Raw genomic sequence first — 19275 nt, forward strand, 5'->3', positions numbered from 1 at the left:
GCATAAAAAAATTAAGTTAAAATTGTGAAACTGAAGATCTCTTATAAGAATCTTAAGTGGAAAGTATAGGTACTGTTTGAGATAGTCATGGAAGTTCCACTGCTAGAGTAATATGTGTTGTAAATATATTATTTTCTTGTTTTCGAGAACTTCTTTGAAACATTTTCCAGCAAAACCATTCCTTACCTGATTTCCGAAGAAAGAGATGTACGATTTCAAGTACATATTCATATGTTTTTTTATTAGAGGATTTTGTACAACAGTCAGTGTGTGTCTAATCGAACAATTTGAAAGATATTTTACTACCTGCATAAATTAAATAAAGAAGAGAACTTAAATTTAGATGACTGTTGCTATAAATACAAATTATTTGATTCGAAAAGGCACTCAATTTCATATATTTTTTAGCTCGCAAGTGTACCAAGAGCACTTGAACTACACTGTAGTCCCTGAGCACTTGTTAGGAATTAATTTTCCACTAAAAACCAAAAATTTCGAGGAACATCTTTGCCGAAAAGCCGCCATTTCATCTCATCTCATCTAACTATCTTTACAACTCAGACCACGAGCCGCACGCGCACTTAGAAGTTGTACTGCAGATTACCGCTGGAGAACTTGACGTGCGACACTTTATCCGATGGCGAGTACTGCACGCCCAAGAGCTTCTCGGTGGTGCTGGTAACGCTGCCGCTACCCACAGTCGGCGGTATGGGCGAGGTGCTCAGACCGTTATTGGCGGCATAAGTGGCGGCGGTGGGCGCAGTGGCGTACTGACGTTCAGCCAATTGTTGTTGGCGTTGCATGTAGTTGGCATAATCGGTGCTGGTGTAGATCGGGCTAGTTTGGTGGCTGGCGCCCGATCTGAAGGCGGCTGCGGTGGGCCGGTGTTCGTTGTAGAGCTGACGCAACAGTTGCTGTTGGTAATCCTGTTGGCTCACATACTGCTGTTGCTGTTGTTGCTGCTGCTGTTGTAATTGTTGTTGCTGTTGCAATTGCTGCTGTTGCTGTTGTTGTTGGTAGGCAAGATAGGCGGCCTGCAGCTGATCGACTTGCTGCGGCTGCGCGGTCTTCGGCGATGCCGTCGTATATTGCTGTGCCTGCAACAGTTGCTCTTGCAGTTGTTGTTGCTGTTGGATTTGTTGCAACGTTTGCGCATAATGATCCTGTGCGACCTGTTGACCGGCATAGGTGGGCGTGGCCTGTGTGGCGTACTGCTGGGCGTAGGGATAGGATTGCTGGGCATATTGCAGCGCTTGTTGTTGGTAGGGCGACTGGGCCTCAGCTGCCTGGGAGTACTGAAACGAGAGAGTGATGGCGAATAATTAGTTTGAGAGTGCAAATTTATTTACACTTGAGAGATTTGTTACGTAATTGTCCACTTCGGATGTATGCATCTCTGGGTTTGGTAATGGAGACACTGAATTATTCTGACTGCGGAGCGTTTTTTCTATTTTCTTGGGAACGTAAGATTTTTTACACAGATTTTTTAGGGGACTTTTATTTTTATTTAACATTTATTGAACAAAACAGATATAGAATGAAAAAGCAAAGTTAAGTTTTCACTTTTGTCGCTGTGACATTTAAATATTTCTCATGTTTTGTGTTCAGTTCTGCAGTTTAGACAGTGTTTATAATCCGTTCGCTAGAACAAGGGTGTTTATTAAGCCGAAAATTTAATCCGCTAAAGAAGAACCTGTATACTTGATTATTATTTTGTTACTAAAGTACCTGCTTGAACCAAATTTCTGGTTTCTTTGGAACAAGTTTGAGCTCGGTGATCTCTTATCAGAATTTTATCATTACTTTTAAAGACATAGCTAAGCCTAAAGGTTGTCGAATCATTGTGTGCTTTGTTGGTAAATTTTAATATATGTGACCTGGTCTACGGAAAGGGGGCTTAGGTGTCAAAAAAAGGAGAACAATTAATGAGATAACGAGAAACTGACGATTATTTTTAACAGCTTTTCCCAGAAAACTAGTTTTCGCACGTTAGCTCCCTTTTCGTAGACCAGGTCACATATAGTATTTGCTAGTTTTGTGCAGATATTTTAACGTATTGGAAAGGTAGTGCCCAAAGAAGTTTGATACAAGTTTATCAGTGATTCAAGTAGCTCCAGGTATTACTTTCGTTTGGTGAAATTGAAAAATCTCGTAGAGAAATCGAAGATCTGCTTGTATGTTTACTACTCAATGCTATCAGTAATCAACTTAGAATACTTTAATAGTATTTCTCAGTGCGTGACCATTTCTGCCTTTTCTGCCGCCCATTCGAAAATTAGATTCCACTATTGATGTTTATCAAGTGTTCGGCTCTCTCTGGACAATGAGAAAAAGTTATATCGATAAAAGAGAGAGCCTACTCCATCTATGCCATCTAAAAAGACAATCCTTTCAATGTAAGAGGCTTGTTCGCAGTTTCAAATGTTTTCCTATAAAAGCGGACCTTCGAAGGGACGATGTTAGAGAAAACATATACTTATACTAAAAATAATAACTTAAAACGTTTTTTGGAATAAATTGACTTTAATTTGGCGAAAGTTTTTACGAAAATTTTTGCTTAATACTTAAGTCATTGTTTCTCAATTTCAAAAATGTAAAAAAATCCATTTTATTTCATTTCGTTTCGCGAAATATTTGAACTGGTGGAGAAGAGACCTTTTTTAGAATACTTGATATGCCGACGAATTTTCTTTGCATTTTTAATAGCATAAAAGTGCTTAAAAATATTTTTTGCTCGACCTTGATCGTCAGTTTGTATGGTAACTATGAGCTATAGTGGTCCGATGGGAATAATTAGGTAGAAGATTGTAGCGTTGTCTTGAATACTATGTTCGGAGATCCAATAATCTCGTTACCTTGAGCAATCATCTATGCCAAATTTTATGAAATATTTTTTCAAATGATAAAGTTTTCCATACAAGTGCTTAAATTTGACCGATCAGTTTCTATGACAGTTAAATCCTACCATTACATCCTACAGTGGTCCTATAGTGGTCCTACAGTGGTCCTATGCAGATCGTTATCTCAAAAACTGAGAAACTAGTTCGTGAGTATACAGACGGCTACATCAACTCAGCACATGGCGCTGATAATTTATTTTATAGATTCTCCGTCACTTATTTCTGGCAGTTACAAACTTCGTGGCAAATTTAATATACCCTCTAATTAAAAACTCGTTTTATACAAAATATTTATGTTATGATACATATTTTGGAGCATAAGAAGGTATTCGTTGAATCGTCAATATGATCATGAGATCATAAAAAATTTGTCTCTTCTTATGCATCGAAACCGAAATGTTCACTTTGGAGAACACATTTGGCATGAGTGGTTTAATAAATCTTTGAAAAATTGTATGGGTTCAGATAATATACAATAGGTTAGGTTGAAATCGAGAGATCCCAATTAGACTACTATTCTTTGTGAAACCAAAAAAACTGAGCTCCAGTTTTTGATGTTATAAGTCAGCAAAGCGTCTTGCGGCCAATACAAATTTGTTCAGCCGTTTTATTTTAATTTTCACCAGATGGATGGGCTATACGATGAACCATCCATTTCAACGGATGGACCATCTGAGACGTAGCCGCGACCAACATTTGAAATATGTATGTAATCTTCAAAAAATTAATGCCAAAGAGTGTTCTTTGGAAAGATAATAAATATTTCCTATTAAATTTGAAGTTTATCTGTTTTTTCTTTAAAAAAGTAGGAAACCTCGAAATGCATCATATCTTAATATGATTTTTTTTGATTTTAAGTAGTTGGCTCGTTTATAAATTAAACTAATTCCATGTCTTAAAATTAAAAAAAATTAAAACATGATGTAAATATTTTACTTATAAACAGGTTTTCAATCAATATTTTTTAAAACAAAAATTGAAGATATTAATTTTTTTAATTTAAAAAATTTAGTATAGTAAAATAAATCAATATTTTTTAAGGCAAAAATGAAAGGTATTAATTTTTTTAATTTCAAAAATTTATTGTTATATAACAGTTAAGACTTTTTGTTAAACAATAATAAAAAAACATTTTTTTAATCAATTAATTAATTAAATTAATTTTTTGATTTTTTAAATTAATTTCTTTAAGTTAACAAATTTTAATTTTTTACTATTTTTTAACAAAAAGTCTTAAATATTATATAAAAAAATTTTTGAAATTAAAAAAATTAATATGTATATATAATTTTTGCTTTAAAAAATATTGATTGAAAACCTGTTTACCCAAAGAAATCATTTAAAAAATTAATTAATTAAATTAAATTTTTAATTTTTTAGTTAAAAAAATTAATTTAAATTTAATTCATTAAAAAAAATAATTTAAGAAATCAAAAATTTAATTCACAAAAAAATTAATTAAAAAAATTAAAAATTTAATTAACAAAAAAATAATTAAAAAATTAAAAATTTAATCTAATCATTTAATTTTTTAAATTATTTTTTTAAACAGGTTTTCAATCAATATTTTTTAAAGCAAAAATTAAATATATTAATTTTTTTAATTTCAAAAATTTATTTTTATGTAATATTTAAGACTTTTTGTTAAAAAATAGCAAAAACTTAAAATTTTTTAACTTAAAAAAATGAATTTGAAAAATCAAAAATCAATCAATATTTTTAAAATTTTAATTTTGCAGTTATATAAAAAAATATATACTAATTTCAACTTTTTCCAATTATTGTTAATTTTTTTAATTTTTCAAATTTTCAATTATTTAAATTGAATTTAGCATGCCACAAGTTATATCGACAATCTGTCAAGCTCTTGCATATTAACACATTTACAATAACAAATTGCATAATTCCTTGTCAAATCAAGCCGATTATGCAATGAATACTGATGAGCACAACGCCTCGATGTTATATAAATGAATAAAATTAATTCTCACTGAAATTAAACAATTTCATGGCAATTGAATTGAGATCAAAGATAAACTAGAATGTTTACATTTGCGAATGAACAGCAAAAAACAGTAAACAACATTAACAAATTGCTTATCTCCGAGGCATGCATACACACATATGTGTTTGTATGTGTGTTTGTAGTTGATGTTATGCAAATGTGCTGAGACCGACTGCACTTCGGTATGCAAGCCGAACTGATGCATGACACTTGCACTGGCAGACAAAGGCTTCCCGATAGCAATTAAATGCTGGCAAAGCGATGGAGCGATAACGGTACACAGCGCATAGAGCTAGAAGCGCACAAAAAAATTAGATGAAAAATAATAGAAGTAAAAATAATAATAATTTGCAAAATTTCTGAGATCAAAAACTCATAAATAAATACTTCAAAATGTCATTCGGGTTGAGTCAGCCGAACGCCGCTCAAGAAAGTGCTCTCGAAACGGACCGCTAATATTGGAAATACCACAAAATGAAGATCGAGCGATCGTCGTGTCGAACTAGTAGCCTCGCAGTACTTGCGCTGTGCTGCTGTGTGTCTCAACTAATGACAGTGGCAGCTGCCCCACAGGTAAGCACCTAATACCGTTACTCAAACAACTGAAAAAACACTTTTTTCCCCAACCACTTAGAACTACTTAGAGCAGGTAGCCGCGGGCGCAATGGACATGGCTATGAAAATGGGGGAGATCTTGCAGAATGGCGCCGCCGCACACAAAGATTTCGCCTTTCAACTACCCGGTATGAGCATGCACTCGAAGACCGCAGTCGGTATGGGCGAAGCTATGATACAACGCAGCGAGGAGGATTCGGATGAGCGGCGCAAACGTTCGCTTACCAGCGACGAACTGCCCGACGGTGTAGCGGGAAAAGGACCACACACAACATTCACCAAACTCATGCGCAACATCAATGCGCCCTGCATTGGTGGCGGCACGGGCGGCGGTACTGGTGGCGCTGGAGATGGCGGCGATGGCGAGGATATTGTGGATGAGGCACGTCGGCGGATCGCGCGTATGAAGGCGCGTAAAGCAGCCGGTGGCAAGAAGAGCACCACCAGCAAATCGAAGAAGAAAAGTGGACGACGCCGGCGACAGGTGGAAGCTGCCGATCTCGAAGGTTTGGGTGAGAGTGAGCAAGCGGCGCTCGAGGAGGAATTTCGTGCGCATATGCAGCAATTTGCCGAGAAGATGAATCATGCGTATGAGCATATTGCTGCGTCAGTGATGGAAATGATGAAGCGTATGGAGGAAAACTTCTATGCTGAAGGTGATAAATGATCATGAGGTGGCTTAGTGGAAATTCTATTTTGGTTGTCGGTAGGGTTAAGCTGTTCTGTTTTTAGAAAATTATTCAAATATTATATAAATAAATGTATGTATAAAGTGTTATTGTTCTAAAGCATCATTGGAAAATGTTTTGAAAACACTTTTTTCTTTATTTCCATTCAATCTTGTTTTACTTTGAGAATTTTCCGCAATATTTTTAGCTTCAGTGAGCTTATTTGCCGATTATGAGAATCTTTGAGTGAGTAATGTCAATTAATTTTAGCTTTTCCAAGTTGATTTTTTAGTTCCTAAACCATACAGTTGGAATTCTCAGCAGTTTTAAGGAATAAATTTCGTATATACTAGCACCTTGTAACCTTAAAATTTTACCGAAACATCTGGAAAAGTATTGTTCCGTATTAAATATGCTATAAACCATAGTTTTGTTTGAGTAAATTAAACACGGTCCAACTATTTAAATTCTACTTGCAGTCAATATTAAATTTTTAAAACTTTTTTTCTAAGAGAGGATCTTATAAATATTGAAATGTGGGTTAAATTTTCGAAAGAAACACTCGACAAACCGGAAGAGAGGTTCATCTATATCTCTAGCGGAAGTGCCATTGGGTTTACATATGTTATTGAGAGAAGTTTGACAATGGAGAAGAGTTCATATCGTTAAATGATATTTTCTTGATATTCCGTACGATCTAATATTCACTATAAGCAAAGTAACTGCTTTACTGAGTAGACCTTGTAGAGCCCATAATATACTAAATTTTGCCGGAGCAGTAATTTCATGGATTCATATTCTAGGCAAAAGCTTCTCATGTCGATAGTGATGATTGTAGATGACTTCAAGGTTTCATATTTGATTCAAATAATGCTTGAAGTGTTAAACCAGGAAGTGTTTATTATGGTACAAGTGAGTATTATAACCGCAAAGCTTAGAAATAAGAGGGTTAGTTCAAGCCTATAACTCTACCACACTTAACTTAATACAAATTTTGACGAATTTGCTTAGGCACCTAATTTTTTATTTGTATTTCTTCAGATATGACCGATTTTTAATTTCCTTACTGCAGTGAACTCGGAGTAAAAAGGCCACTCAGGAATATTAAGGCATTATTTAACCCTTCATGTTGTCTTATACTTGAAGAACACAGACGTTGACGAATATCCTAAGCAAGCGCCCATCGGAATCGAGGTCAGTTAGATTCTGATTATGAAGTACTGGAAACCCGAAACGGATTAGTTTGAGAAAGCGCTGGTGAGGACTGGACTAGTGAGGGCAGTATTCTAACACCTCAGTATTTAAGATTGACATCTTACCGAAATAGCTAGCAGGCTAATACTGTTCTCTCCTCCGTCTCGTTAAAACCCTGGCAGTTCTTCAAGTACATTCAACGCACGTCGTCATACTTTTTTTGGTTTTTTTGGTTCAACTGAGGCGAGCTCCTGATTCGTGGCCGAACCTGGATCTAACAGGAGCTCCCATAAGAACTTGTGTCAACCCTCGAGTGGGCTCTCTGCTTGCATAGATAATAGGTTCTTTAAGGGCAAATGTGACAACGTGCGGAAATAGCGGCTTGAAGCGGTGACCCATTAGAACAAAAATAAAAACACACCATAACAAAAATCGCAACGGAAAGAACAGCAAAACAAAGATGGACAAGACGAGGAATACCAGGGTGGGCGGTGGTTACTTAGAGGGGGGTTTTTAGTGATCTGCAAGTGGCACATACCGTTGCTGTGACAACAGCACTGACGATGTGGAAGTCATTTTCCACCCCCTCAACAAAAAATACTTAAAGAGCGAACTCAGTGCCACGTAGCTACTAAACCATGCAACTAAACTCTCACTCTCTGCGATGAAATGAGTGTCAACTAACGCATCGTCAATTTAAAGTCGATCCACTTTCGCCTAATTCACTCGTATCCTGAAACAACTAATTCACATGTCAAGTGGCACTCGGCAGAAACTATGTGACGTGACTATCAAACCGTTGGATGTGTCACTCTCCTCTATTTAACCTTAATTACTGCAATTGTTATGCGCATTATCGCTTTAGATCTGCTACATTCAATTTATATGTTCGACACTAATTTGCGCCAATTAAAATTCTTCAAAAAACAACACAGCTTCGTGTTAAACGGCAACGACAATCAAACCGCGTATTTATCGTGAGCTTTAAAATGCCTTCATTAGAATTCCATGGCGTGGAATATTTAATTGAAATTGAGCCGGCACAGCAGGCAGCGCGTCATTTAGCACAAGCAGACGAGCACATAGCAACTTCTTAACGAGGACGATATCGCCGTGGGCGTTGCGACTTAGAAATAAGCCAGCAAATATATAAATATTTGCAAAATAAAATAATTGGAAGCGAAAATGAGACGCAGGCAATTAAATTCACTACGCATTTCCCTTGCCGTGTTAGGTTTCCTTCTGTGCTTTAAAGCGAGAGCGACGGCTTTAAGGCTCGGTGGCGCGGAGCTGAAGCAACAAACGCAACCGCAGCCGGTGGGTGGTCCATTACCAAGGCGAAATAGACGCTTGCGCTCTAAATAAAAATACATTAAATAGTTTAAATTAGTGAAAGAATTCCACTAAGAGTATTCCGTTTCAGCTTGTGGCGCGTAGTGCGCGCCAACAACAACCGCAAGCCGGTCACCAATACGACGCGCGAGGCTCGCAGCCTTTTAACGCCTTATTAACTTCGGTTGGACAGTTGGCCGATTCACCACTGCGCCATGGCGGGCATTTGCCGCTGACAGCTAGCAAAGCGGGTAGCCGCAAGCGTTTGGCGCGCGCAGCGGATGATGGTGGCATGGACTTCGGCGATATATTTCAAGCGATAATTCAGTTTGTGGTGACTGCCATTGACGCTTTCTTGAAGCTTTTCGCAATAAAAGCAGGTGATGACGAGAAGTAGTAAGCGGGTGATGAAGGAGGATGACAGATAATTGACTAAGTCATTTGATTTGAAAATATGTTTATGCTTCATTGTAGTGATATGTACTTAAATTTGAAATAAATACTTATTTAATTGGTTTGGAGAATATTGGAATATTCATTTAACTTTTATATTTGGTATTATCGAAGTCCAGCAAAAAATCCCTTTATTTGAATGCTTGATTTGGAAATAGTTGTAGGGTCTTACAGTGGTATTATCGAACTTTTCATCAGATAAAAATTTTTAAAATCTAAAATTTCTGGATAATTTGTTTCGGGATCCCGAAAATTTTCAAAGTTGCACTTTACGTGATTGTTATTTTAGAATACTTTTCTTGAAATAGAAAACTAACCTAAATTGTGGTTTGAAAATTACTGTTCGGGATCCTGAATTGAATGCATTTGTTTAATAAGAAACAAAGAAGTACTTTTGGTAAGAAGTATTTTTTAAATTAAAACAAAATTAAATCTCTAATTTTCGGGATTTTGAACATATTCAGTACGGGATCCCGCAAATGTTTGCAGTTATATGTTGCGCCCTTGACGTGTTTGATAGTTTTGATTACTTTTCTATAAATATTAAACAAAATTATATCATGGCTCATCAAATGATGTGTCGAGATCCCGAAATTATCACACTTACATACTTTTTATATCCTCTACGTACATATACACACATGTATATTTGAAATAATTCTAAATAACAAATTAAAAAAATAAATTCTTTTAGCAAAAGGTATTTATTTAAATAAAAAACTATTTCAATACCGAAATTTCGGGATTTTGAAAGTAACATTTCGGAATTTCCTATCATCAAATATTGCGTACTTAATATGTTTCAAGATTTTTGATTTTATTTTCTGTAAATCGCAAATAAACCCAAATCGGCATTTGTCAATTGCTGTTTCGGGATCCCGAAATTATTATATTTACTTTGTATGTATGCTTGAGTTAGTTTTTAATAAAAAATACGTTTTTTTAAATAAAAAATATTAAATCCCGAAATTTCGGTATTTTAAACAAAAGTTAGTTTTTAATAAAAATACGTTTTTTTAAATAAAAAATATTAAATCCCGAAATTTCGGGGTTTTAAACAAAAGTTAGTTTTTAATAAAAAAAATAAGTTCTTTTAAAATAAAAAAATAATTAATCCCGAAATTTCGGGATTTTAAACATTTTTGTTTTCGGATCCCGAATATTTTCAGTTATTTATATTACGCCCATGACTTGTTTGATTATCTTTTGAATATCATACAAACCAAAATCGGAATTTAAAAGTTACTGTTTCGGGATCGCTAAATTATTAGGTTTACTTATTATATCCTTTGCGTAATTATGCTCGAATATTTAATAATAAACCATGAAGTTCTCATATCAAGTAGTAATTAATACATTAGAGACTTTTTATTCGAGAGAGTAAAGGATTGGGAATCCCAGTCCTGTTTCGAAATATTTGAGGATTTCGAAGTATTTATATACTCGCGGTTAAAACTAATAATTGTGGATAATACTGATGCAATTTGTCTCGAGAAAGCTTCCAGGTCATTAAAAGCCTCAATCTTGAAGCACGTAGTATATTTCAATGCTCTAGTTATAGCCATAAGACACATTTATTTTTTAATGTAGAAAGATTTGAAAATTTCTAGTTACTTCGTGGGATTTTGAAGTAAAAAAAGGTTAACATGAGCTTTTTGGGAACTATATCATACAAGCATTGATACATACTGGCGGAATATAGTATATAATAATGGCTACAAATGATTTCTATAAAATCTCTAAATTAAATATTCGCATGAGTAACGGAAACATTTGTACACATACATAACTACGTATGTATAAACATTTCGTGCTCCACTCAAATTTGCATATGGTCAAAGTGGCGATAATCGAACACGCAATATCAAAATGAAGCGGAAATAGCAATGCCAGTAATTAAATAGCCATAAGCATTTAATTAGATTATGGTCTTCTGATGAAATTGATTATTGTTATATTAATATTGTATTCAATTTAAATACAAAGAGATAATGCGTGATTGGTTTTGTTTGTCGTATACAAGGGGCATGGTTCCAGTATAAATTTGGTTCTCGTTTTTCATGAAATTTTTAATTGCATCCGCAAATTAAATACACTACCGCAATAAACTACTAATGCAATAACTTAACTCAGAGCAGCGGCTTAATTGACTGCTTAATTTAACTAAATGGAGTGCAGAATATTTAATTAGTTTATTTTTGCTTAACGCAAATAGCAAATTAATGATATGTATAGTATTTATCTTTGAAACTATTTATATCTCGCTCTGGGAAATTGGTGATAATAATTTAATATTAACTAAAAAAATTTAATTTTATATTCACTCTTTTTTAATACTGAGAGTTGTAAAGTATTTAATTTATATAAAGAAACTGCTTTTCGAAAAAAATATATCTGAATAGTAAGAAATTAATTTTTTTTAATAAAAGCTTAAATTATTTTTTTTAATTATATTTTTTTTATTCAACTTTGGAACAGGAAATAAAACCTAATTGAAAACATCTCTAACGTATGCTTACTATTTTTAGTTAGAAACTATTTTTCATTTTTTAATATTGATAATAATTTTTCAGCTTTTTTCAAGCTGTTTACTCGTTGTTTCCACATTTGAAAGACAAAATTGTAATTGAATAGTATTCTAAAAATTTTCACTTGTTAAAATGTGCAATGAATATTTATATTTTTTAATAATAATAGCAATACAATATTATATATCTGGTCTAACTCTATGAAAAAAGCATTTCAAAATTTTTTGTTTTTCAGATATGTATCTTCAAACAAGTATTATATTCCTTCAAATTACTTTTCAATAATTTTTTGAAAATATCTAAGTAAGTTTTTTCAAAACGAAATTCCCTTAGCAATATTTTGCGTAAAGATAGAAATAATATTTTAATTCAAAACATGATTTTTTGTAAATAATTTTAAATATTTTATCGAAAAAAAAATTAAATAAAACATGATTTTTTTGTAAATATTTTATCGAAAAAAAAAATTAAATAAAATTTTGTCACCATTAAACAGGATAGTTAAATGAACATGAAATTGAAAAAACAAAATTTTTGTTATTATTTTTCAATATTTTTGTCCAAAAAATTAAATAAAAAGGAGTTTTTTGTAAATGATTTGCAATACTTTTCGTTTAATCAAAGTGATTTTTGAACCAAAACTTTATTTCTTCCAAATTAATTACCAATACTTTTTTCGAAAAAAAAAACGAAATAATGCTTCGCTTCAAAACTTGATTTTTTATTCATCAATTTATCGCTACTTTTTCGAAAATTACGATAATGTTTTATATCAAAACTTAATTTTTTATAACTAATTAGCAAAATTTTTTCGGAAAAAATCGAATTAATTTTTTTTTTTAATTTTTTTTTGTATTTTTTATAATGTTCTTGGAAAAAATAGAAATAATTTTGTGTTTCAAAAAATATTTTTTTTTTAATTATAGGTAATTAATTATAAAAAAAAACAATTTTTGAAACAAAAAATTATTTCCATTTTTTCCAAAAACATTATAAAAAATACAAAAAATTTTCAATAAAAAGTCCATTAAAAATTTGCGAAAACGATATACTTTTAAAAAATACCAATATTTGTTCAAAAGTAAATTAAAATAATGTTTTGTTTCAAAACTTGAATTTTTTATAATTAGTTATCAATAATTTTTCGAATAAAATAGAAAAAACTTTTTGCAATAACGATATTTTTTAAATAATCATTACTAGTTTTTCGAAAAAGAATAGAATAAAAATTCTCGAATATCAATACTTTCTCGAAAATTAATTAAATTCATGTTTTGTTTCAAAATTTTAAATTTTTATAATTAATTATCGAAAATTTTAGAATATAATAGAAAAAAAAATTTCCAAAAACGATATTTTTCAAAAAAAATTTAAATTCAAAGCTTGAAATTATTATAATTTATTATAATTAACTGCATGTATTTTTTTTTATAAATAATTATAGTTATAAATTTAAATAATAAAAATAAATTTTATTATCGAAAATTTTAGAATATAAAAGAAAAAAAATTTCCAAAAACGATATTTTTCAAAAAACAAAATTGAAATTCAAAGCTCGAATTTACTATAATTTTTTGTATTACTGGTAATTTTTTTTTATAAATAATTGTCAACAGTTTTAAATAATAAAAATAAATTTTCAAAATTTTGACTAAAATCGCATCTTTGGAAAATGTTATTGACTTGTTCTTACTTGCCAAAGAGTTTCCGCTTTTAATTTACGTATTTCCAAATCAATCTCCACATTAATTCTAAATTATGCACTAAACTATATAGACCATATCATACTATTCCGGAGTCAAGTTCTATTAAGAGGGTGCAACAAAGTCGTTGCAGAAGTCATAAGAGTTTTTAAAATCTCATTTAGATATTCAATTCTACAACTACTCTCCATTTTTCTATATTCCCTAAGCCCAATTGATTTACTTCCTTTCCCACCATTGCATTCATAACTTTCCTAAACCCAAAAATAATAATTATCAGCATACAGGGATTTTCCACCGCAAGCAATTGAATGTGAGATATCATCAATATTCACTCAATAGCCACAAATCATCACTAATCATCAATTAAACGAATTGCCTGCAAACTGCACACGAAGCAAGCTTACCTGCGAATATAAATTATTACATGCCACACAGTCGCTTTTGCTAAATCAAAGCAGACGGACGGAGGATGCAAAAACTTATATTTTTACTGCACAGTGTTGCATTTTGCTGCGTGCACGCTTTGCCGTTGCCGGGACCACAGGTGGTTTACAATTATCTTCACACTACTAACCTCAAAAAAAATTTATTCAACTATTTTACTTCCACCCCCGGCAGGACTTCCAAACCGGCGCGCTTTTGTTGGCGGGTCAAATGAAAGAGGTGCTGGATAACGGTGCAGCCATGCAAAATCAAAAGGAATTCGAATTTATGGGCGTCAAGGTAAGCAATGATATGGCTTTCGGCTTTGGCGATGCGCTAAAAATGCCGGGACGTAGGCGCAGACGTGAAGTCGACCCAGAGGCAGAGGGTGCAGATAATTCCTTAGGCAATGAAGCGGATAATTCATTCATCACTGATTACATTGAATGTGTACCGTTCGTAAATGAGGAACGTAAGAAGCGAGCCCCTGCTCCACGTAGTTCTTCGCAGAGTAGTTCATCGTACTCTTCGTCAGATTCATCGTCCTCGTCTTCCTCTTCGTCGAGTGAATCTGATGACCGTTAATGGTTGATAACGCAGAGTAAATGAACTTAAGCGCGAATTTTTCAATAAAATCTTTTTCTTTTTTGTGAGAAAATTGTTTTGATCTCTGGAGCTCAGGGTCGCTTTAGTACAGCGTCAGAACTTTTTTGTCGGCGTATGTTTTGTTGTTGATAATTTGAGTGTAAGCAGTTAGGAAATATTGTCAGACAAAACAGTTCTTAGAATGACCAGTATATAAGTTTAGGAGAATAATATTGCGTCTTCTAGAAGTTTTGTAAATATTCATTATTTAAATTTATAGCCTCGGAAGGGATCAACGGTAAGTGGCTAATTCCTTTCAGATTAATTTAAAATTTAAGCGGATTCCTTAGATGTGTTAGAAGGTAGTTAATTTGAGTTCAAAACACATTCGATTCGTACCAGGAAAAGTAAGTATGTAAGAGCTTAGAGTACATACTTGACATTACAAGTATAGAGGCTACAACAGTACGGTTTGCATGAAGAAGTAGAGGTAGCGGTTATGAACCCTGAGATATGGTCAGAATGAAATATAGCTTAAAGTTACAAAGTTCAAATTCCGTAACTGTATGTACGAATGCCCTAAATACAGCTCTTCACTAGGAATGCCCTACGCTGCGCCTGTTCCTGGTAGAACAAGGAGTTTGGGTCTTGCAGACGCAAAGTACGGGAATGCTTCAACTGGGCTAAGCTGACAGAAAGCGAGGACTGTTGGAACGAATAAAAACATCTGCTAATGGACTACAAGAATTCGGTACGCAGGACAAAACGAGAATCCCGGAAGAACTTTTGTGGTGGCGCTGAAAATACTCACGAGGTGGCGAGACTTAGGGAAATATTATGCCTCGCCCGGTCTAATTTACAAAAGTAGCGGAGAGTGCACGGGCAGCTACCAGGATTCATTGGAAAGCCTTGTTAGTGCGCACTTTTCAGGCTGTTAGAACGCAGTAAGTTCTAATTACGAAGCGAGTAGTGCAGTAAACGTTCCCGAACACATCTTTGCGGAGAATAAATTATAATGGCAATCCGCTCATTCGACCCATACTGTGGCACACTCATGGAGAGAGGCTAACACCAGAAAGCGTGATCAACATTGGATAAACATTACACATACATTGTCTCAACGACGATCTCGACAAGGTAAGGAAAATCAAAATACGTTGAAACGATCGGAAGTACACAAATTTCCTATTGGCACTCGATAGAAGAGACTGTAGGAACATGATCTTAATACTAACTGATCACTGTCTGACAGATCGAGAAGAGTGTAGGAAATGTCAGCAGGGGACGAAACAATTGATCTGTTCTGACAATGTAAACATCTGGAGTACTCTCCGTGTGATACACAGGAGGAGGTATCAATAGTGAACCCATAGAGTCTGTTAAAATTCGTGCCAAGCACAGGCATCCTAAAGGATGACTACTCCTTATGGACTTAGTACTGAACTCCATCTGGTACAGCAAAGAACCAAAAGTGTTCTATGCGTGGCTCATTGGTCTACCAGACTAACTTAACCTAACCTAATCTACAAAGTAGTTTTGCTAAAGTGAAGTACCAGAAATGCTTTAGGAAAAATCGTGTTATTGAACTGAAGTTCGGACTGGTTGATAGATCCTAGTATCGAGTTAAGATTTAACTCTCCCGCAACTCTGCGCAAAATTATTCGTCCAGTTTAAGGCGCAGATGTTATTATACATCAATTCGAGATTCGCTATAGTTTTTTGTACACTGGAATTACGCATAAAATTTCTATCAATGGTTAAAATTTCAGATACCGAGACCCCTTTAGCGATAGGTTTCGAGTTTTGTAACGACTATGGCCAACATGTAATGAAAGTGGTCCGGGAACTTTACTTGGTACTAAAGATCACCTAGATCCAAATCAAAATCGGCGTCTAACACATATTTTCTTTACTTTCAAAGAGCGCCTCTTCACACAAAACCACCGTTATTTTCACAAAACTTGTACACACAGCTTATTTGCTGCTGATTACAAAACTTCAAATCCATTGCTTTAGCTATTGTAAGCGAGATGTGAACAACCGTTACAAATCGGATTAGACGGCACAAAGACCAAACACGCTACACTCACCTGTGCTGGGGAATATTGCTGGGGCTGCGCAAATTGTTGTTGTTGTGGTTGCGCGTACTGTTGTTGTTGTTGCAGCTGTGGCTGTGACAATGGCTGGGCGAATTGCTGTAGCTGTTGGGCAACAGGCGATGCCTGCTGACGTTGTTGTTGCTGCTGTTGGCCACCAAACACGCGCGAGAAGCTCTGCTGCAGCGCCGGTGTCTTCAGGGTGAACGAATTCGAATTGGCATCCGTGTGGTAGGACAATTGCGCCGACGAAGCGTGCAACAGGCAGGCGACCACCAAACCGAGCATTGCCACCTGCGTGGCGGTGTGCGCACAATTACCACGAGCCATGGCTAATGAATCCTTTTTTCTTTCTTTTTTCGGAGGGGGGGTTACGTGCACGCTCTGCGTCTGATTAGCGTTGGTTTAATTTTTGTTTCGTTAGTCCGTTGCTTGCGGTAAACAACGACAATGTGCTCGCGTTTAATACGACAACTGATTGGCGCTGGCGCTTTTGTGGTTTTTGGTTTTATATCAACTTAATTTTAGTCCGCCGCGCGCTTGCTTTTGTTGTACTGCACTTGTGGTCGCGCAGAGTGTGAACGAGTGGCTGGCTAAGTGTAAGTCGTTAAGTCGCTAAGTCGTCGCGTGCTAATGTGTGCGCGGAATGAGCAAGAAGCCGAAAATGAATGTCTCGCATTCCCGCCAGGGGGGGGGGGCTTATTAGTGTGCAATGTGTGGGCTCAACCCGTGTGCCTTGCGGTGAATACTGAATGTGTTTACTTTTATTTCGTATCGATTCAATTTTAAGCCGATTGTGGAGCGTTATTACCAATAAGCACAAATGAATATGATAAGCGGATCAATCTCTCTTTTTGGAAAAGTATTACGTTAGCTCGTTGCACATTTTATTATTGTTATTGTTGTATTTAATTTACACACATATGTTTAGTTGGGAATGGAATAGGCGGAAAGCAGATGTTATTAAACATACAAACAGACACATACATGTATATACATATAAAATGAGGGTAAGGCTAGTAAACTGAGTAAACTGAAAAGCTGAAGAATGATCCTTCGAACTTTTTCCACAGATAGCTACAGGCCTTCGTATTATATGTTCGTGTTTAATTTGATCTCCATGTGATAATTAGTGTGTATTTGGCAGATGTTTCTTACGAAGCAAAAAATTTATTTTACAATGGAAAAAAATTAAATAAAAAGTTTGCTGAAAACTTCGTTTTTCCAATGAAATTATAGCTTCATGGAATTATTGAAAATGTTGCAGTGGTATATTGGTGAACACAATTATTTGAGTGGCACACAGCAGTCAGTAAAGGTCGAAAAACTTAAAAAAAAATTGCTTGAAATTGGTGTTGTTGGCAACAGAGCGACAGGAGCGGATTTCAACTCCTCTTAGCGATCGGCTTAACATAGTTTGATTCATGTTTTGGTATAAAGCGTTTAAAGGCTACACTCTTACTAAAATACCAGAAATTTTTGAAAAAACGACTTCGAGAAAGGTCACAAGAGAGATGCTTGACAAGCTGGATGAGGGCCCAGAGTTCATCAAAAAGCAACATTACTGGTGACGTGGCGTGTGCTAATGAATATACTATGACGTAGAAATCGGTCCAATCGTCTTGCTGATGGCGCTCCAAAAATGATCCAACATTAAAGTAAGTCAACTGAAATACATTATGAAAAATGTAAATGCAAAATACTTATTTCATCGCCTTCAAAGTAAACACCTCCTTCAGCGAATTTTGTTTTATCTCTTCCATTGACTGAAAACGGGTTTCACGGTGCGGCAATTTCAGTTTGCGGAACAAAAAAAAAAAGAAATCACACGGAGCGAAATCTTGTGAATAAGGTGGTTGCTTGATGGTATTCATTGTGTTTTTGGCTTTAAATGCGGTGACAATCGTGGCTCCATGTTCTTCCATTGTTCTTCCACAATTCCGGCCATTTTCGACGCCACAATACGACCAAATAGAAATCCTTATTGACCGTCTGTCGCTCTGGAACAAATTTATTTGGCATAAAACCACGAATATCGAAAAAAACAATGAGCATCATCTTGATTTTTCACCAATTTTTTTTGGTTGCCTCTCGTTTTTTTTTCCTCCCTTGCGATGATTGGTGACTTGTTTGCATCCTTGGTGTTTGGCATGGTAATTAAGTACAGTCCTACCAATTTAGTGAAATACATTTTTTTGAAATATCATTTACCCGAGGAATTTTACTACGATTTTCGGCTGCTTTTTTGCCACAATTTTATAAAATACTTGAAAATATTTTTTTTTTTTTTTGACTTCACCTCGTGAATAGCAATTAATTATTTAATGAGACCATTTTCAGAAGTATTTCATGCTTACACTAATTTTCACGAAATTCTGACTTCTCAAGGCGATCTGTCTATGAAAATCGAGTTTCAGGCAAATCTCAAAGTCTATATGTATGTGATTAATTTCGTCCATGTCAAGGAATGTGCTTGAAGCCAGTGTAGTGTTGTTTTCTGCCCCACAAGCACACATACTCTTGATTGTTTGGGTGATAACGTGGCATATATGGGTCATTGTATTTTATTCTTTTTTAACAACCAACTTTTGAAATGACTCTCTGACTTAACTTATACAGAGCAATTTTCTTAATGTTTTTTTAACATTTAGGTTCTTATTGAATCATAGTCAACTTTCTTGGAAGTATGATCAAACCAAAAATATAGATTTTAAGTCGCTACATTCAGGAATGTTTCATCAAAAAGTCGTTTTAGTAGATCCATTCCTAG

General features: G+C 34.6%; 4 protein-coding genes across 5 annotated transcripts; 3 read left to right on the forward strand and 1 right to left on the reverse strand.

The window, feature by feature from the left end:
• Nucleotides 1-213: 213 nt before the first annotated feature.
• On the reverse strand, nucleotides 214-17434 carry LOC126758079 (transcription factor SPT20 homolog). 2 transcript variants are annotated; one of them, XM_050472104.1, is made up of 2 exons: nucleotides 16500-17434; nucleotides 214-1295 (listed from the first exon to the last, which is right to left on the reverse strand). In XM_050472104.1, exons 1-2 carry the CDS (start codon nucleotides 16833-16835, stop codon nucleotides 582-584), a joined length of 1050 nt encoding a protein of 349 aa, XP_050328061.1. In that variant the 5' UTR covers nucleotides 16836-17434; the 3' UTR covers nucleotides 214-581. The 2 variants fall into 2 exon arrangements, with proteins under 2 accessions (XP_050328061.1, XP_050328062.1); XM_050472105.1 differs by lacking the exon at nucleotides 16500-17434 and adding an exon at nucleotides 1368-1796.
• On the forward strand, nucleotides 5299-6353 carry LOC126758087 (uncharacterized). Its single transcript, XM_050472115.1, has 2 exons — nucleotides 5299-5478; nucleotides 5540-6353. Exons 1-2 carry the CDS (start codon nucleotides 5380-5382, stop codon nucleotides 6185-6187), a joined length of 747 nt encoding a protein of 248 aa, XP_050328072.1. The 5' UTR covers nucleotides 5299-5379; the 3' UTR covers nucleotides 6188-6353.
• On the forward strand, nucleotides 8395-9238 carry LOC126758091 (uncharacterized). The gene is made up of 2 exons (XM_050472118.1): nucleotides 8395-8699; nucleotides 8806-9238. Exons 1-2 carry the CDS (start codon nucleotides 8568-8570, stop codon nucleotides 9109-9111), a joined length of 438 nt encoding a protein of 145 aa, XP_050328075.1. The 5' UTR covers nucleotides 8395-8567; the 3' UTR covers nucleotides 9112-9238.
• Nucleotides 13839-14482, forward strand: LOC126758090 (uncharacterized). Its single transcript, XM_050472117.1, has 2 exons — nucleotides 13839-13945; nucleotides 14020-14482. The coding sequence occupies exons 1-2, from the start codon at nucleotides 13871-13873 to the stop codon at nucleotides 14407-14409; spliced, it is 465 nt and encodes a 154-aa protein (XP_050328074.1). The 5' UTR covers nucleotides 13839-13870; the 3' UTR covers nucleotides 14410-14482.
• Nucleotides 17435-19275: the final 1841 nt, after the last annotated feature.

The sequence above is a fragment of the Bactrocera neohumeralis genome, chromosome 5 (assembly GCF_024586455.1).
Source record: "Bactrocera neohumeralis isolate Rockhampton chromosome 5, APGP_CSIRO_Bneo_wtdbg2-racon-allhic-juicebox.fasta_v2, whole genome shotgun sequence".
Taxonomy (NCBI): Eukaryota; Metazoa; Arthropoda; class Insecta; order Diptera; family Tephritidae; genus Bactrocera; species Bactrocera neohumeralis.